General features: G+C 55.2%; 2 protein-coding genes across 2 annotated transcripts in view; one reads left to right on the top strand and one right to left on the bottom strand.

The window, feature by feature from the left end:
• Positions 1-320: 320 nt before the first annotated feature.
• Positions 321-1,388, bottom strand: CHGG_08891 (uncharacterized protein; the record flags this gene model as incomplete). The annotated part of the gene is made up of 2 exons (XM_001226817.1): positions 321-963; positions 1,327-1,388. The coding sequence occupies 2 exons, from the start codon at positions 1,386-1,388 to the stop codon at positions 321-323; spliced, it is 705 nt and encodes a 234-aa protein (XP_001226818.1).
• Positions 1,389-1,755: 367 nt separating this feature from the next.
• Positions 1,756-3,078, top strand: part of CHGG_08890 (uncharacterized protein) — a gene marked incomplete at both ends in the record, with an annotated part of 2,601 nt that continues 1,278 nt past the window's right edge. The window contains 4 exons of the mRNA XM_001226816.1: positions 1,756-1,871; positions 1,952-2,196; positions 2,252-2,430; positions 2,526-2,948. Coding sequence (XP_001226817.1) covers positions 1,756-1,871; positions 1,952-2,196; positions 2,252-2,430; positions 2,526-2,948 — 963 coding nt within the window. The remainder of the gene's footprint in view (positions 1,872-1,951; positions 2,197-2,251; positions 2,431-2,525; positions 2,949-3,078) is intronic.

The raw sequence follows: 3,078 nt of genomic DNA, 5'->3' as shown, positions 1-3,078 counted from the left end.
GCCTTGGCCCGCAAGTCCTCAGCAGCGCCTCGATTTCATCGGGCGTCAGCGTCCGTAAGCACGAACATCCACCGTCAAAAACTAGCACGGCCGGCCAGGATGGTCAGCAGGTAGGGTGAAGACCAACGCCATCGGCGCCCCCCACAGCAGCGCGTAATAGGGGGCCAGGACCATTATTCCCGACCCCGAGCAAGCAGCACGCCACAAACCCAGCGATGCCCCGATCCTGCATCTCAAAGATCCTGTGTTATCACCATCCCATTAGCAAACCTCACAATACCCCCCAAACCAAACCAAACCAAATCAAGGTCAGAAAAAACTCACCCAAACCCCTCCCCACCCCCCTCAACCGTATCGCTCAGTATCCTCCTCGCCAACTCATCATCAAAGTGATGAAACGCCAGATTAAACAGCCGAAACACCTTTTTCTCCCCCCCCGCACCCCCACCAGCACCGGTATACCTCCGAATCAGCTCCCTCGGCACATCCGCCGCGTCCACCGGCTCCGCCACGTAGCTGATCGCGCCGGGGGCGGCGGCCTGCGCGGCGGCCTGCGCCCACAAGTCGGCGTGCGGGTGCAGGTCGGTCAGGACGAAGTGCAGGGGCTCTTGCGATGCTCTGTTTCCGTTGGTTTGTTGTTTGGTGGTGGTGGTGTTGAGGTGGCGCTCGATGGAGGGCGTGGGCCCGCCGCCGCCGGCGCAGAAGTCGATGAAGATGTGGGAGTGGAGGTTGGGGCCGAGGTGGGTGCGTAGGAGGTGGGCGACGACTTGGGCGGGGGAGGAGGTTTGCAGGAGGGGGACCTGCGGATGGGGGTTAGTGGGAGGTGTGAAGGTAGGGAGGATGAGGTTGTATGTAGGTATGTGCATACGTGGGTTGTCCAGGCGGCTGTGAGGGCGGCTTGCATGTAGGCTCGGAGGAACGGAGGGAACCTGGGTGATGTTAATGTGAGAAATTGGCTCTGGGCTATTTTTCTTTCCGTTTTTCCCTGGCTTACCATGGCATGTCTGCAAACTCAAAAACATGCATCCGAGGTACGAGGGGTGCCATTTTTGTTGTATTATTCGTATTACCTAGTTAGTGAGTTAAGTCGCTGGCAGCGTTGTGAAGTGAGAAGAATTTTGCGATCCTGATTAGGCTGGGCCAATTTTTTGATTCCAGATGTGAAATTTTAGGGAAAATCAAGACCGATCAATCTTGCTTTTTTCGGCAGTCATGAGGTGTTTGAAGTTGTCATGACGTTGCTCAAGCGTGTACTGTGGCACTGTGTGATGTGTGAGTGCTGGAATGCTTGGAAACAGGTAATCCTTGCCCGCCAAGATGATGTACCTGCAGGGGTGTTTGAGTTGCACAGCGGCGATTGAATGAGCCTCAGACGGGAAATGTGCCATGTCAAACACCACCTACCACCCACCAATCTCACTTGGGACAGACCTCCCAGGTTATCTACTTCTCAAGACTTTCGCAGAACCACATGTTTTTCTCACCTTGCAGCTTTTTTCTTCATTTTCACCCGTTCCATCCGAACCCACTCCGTTCAAGTTTCACAAAACGCCGATGCAGCCATTGGCTCGCCAAAGGTACCTTGCAGGAACGCCTTCCTTCTCTGGTGTAAGATACGAGACGAATGAGCCAAGGCAGCTCAATTGAGTTGTTTCTGCACACAAACGTCACCGATTCCCGTTCAAAACCCCCCTGGATGTTTCTTTTCCTGAATCTAGCTCCCAACCTTTTGGCGACTGGACAACAACCGACGATATGGGGCTTGTTGTCGAGTATGGAAATTACCTTGTCGTTGCCGCTGCCCTAGCCATCCTCATTCGTGCCGTTTCCAGGCCGGGGAAGGCCATCACAAGGAACGGAGAGCCTTTGAGGTAAGAAATGAAGACATGGTCTCAAACACAGCACGAAAGAATGTATGGTAGGTTTTAAACCTCTGCTTACCATCGCCTAGGAACCCCCCAAACACTCTCCCTTTAGTCGGCAATGGCATCAAGTTTTTGCAGTCCCGCTGGGACCTACTCAGCTGGTTCGAGCAGTGCCAGCGCGAGTTTGGCTATGAGACGGCCGCTTTGAGCGTGCCAACACTACCCCCGGGAGTGCTCATCCATGACCCGAAGAATCTCGAGTTCGTCTTTAAAAATGAGGGGCTGTTCACAAAAGGTGACTTTGTGAAGAGGCGGTCGTGGGATCTGTTTGGTAGGCTTCTCAGTCTGCATCCGCCACATATGTCCTAACCCGCCATGTTGTGTAGGTAACGGTATCATCAACGCCGATGGTGATTTTTGGAAGTTACAGCGGAAGGCCGGCGTGGCTTTCCTCAACACGGCCAACCTGAGGGTGCTCACCGACGTGGCACTTCCTCAGTACCTTGCTGAGAGCGCCGAATACCTAAACTCCAAGGCCGACAAGGACACTGTTGATCTACAGCATGTCTTTCACGAGATTACCACCAAGCTAATGGGCAAGATGGCCTACAACGCAAGTGACCCGCTCAACCCATGATGCTCCCAACTAATGAAGTGTAGATGGAGATGCACGCTAACGACGAGTTCTCCCTGTCCTTTGACTACGCCTCAGGCATCACAGCCGAACGCTTCCAAAACCCCCTATGGCGCGTTACCGAACTCTTCACCGGTTCCAGATTCCGCCGGTCCGTAGCCGTCATCAAAAGCTTTGGTCGCCGCATCGTTACCAGCGCCGTAAAGGACCGGAACGACCAAAAATCTAACTCCGAGGCCGCCAGCGATCCAAACGACGATAGCAAGCTCGACGAAATCTCCGGCTCCCTAATCCAATCCCTCCTCGAAGCGCTTGGCGACGAAACAACCGTCGCCGACGCCGCCCTCACCTACCTCTCCGCCGGCCGCGACACAACCGGCCAAGCCCTAACCTGGACCTTCTACCTCCTCCTCCAACACCCCACCGCCATCACCAAAATCCGCGCCGAAGTCCAACACCTCCTCTCCCAACAACCCCAACCCCAACCCACCCATCACCCCCACCTCCACCTCCCCAATCTCCCACCCCCCTCCCCACACACGTTTTCACGCCCCCCCTCGCTCCCATACACAACCGCTG

The sequence above is a fragment of the Chaetomium globosum genome, genomic scaffold (assembly GCF_000143365.1).
Source record: "Chaetomium globosum CBS 148.51 scaffold_6 genomic scaffold, whole genome shotgun sequence".
Taxonomy (NCBI): domain Eukaryota; kingdom Fungi; phylum Ascomycota; class Sordariomycetes; order Sordariales; family Chaetomiaceae; genus Chaetomium; species Chaetomium globosum.
This window is presented reverse-complemented; position numbering and strand designations above follow the sequence as displayed.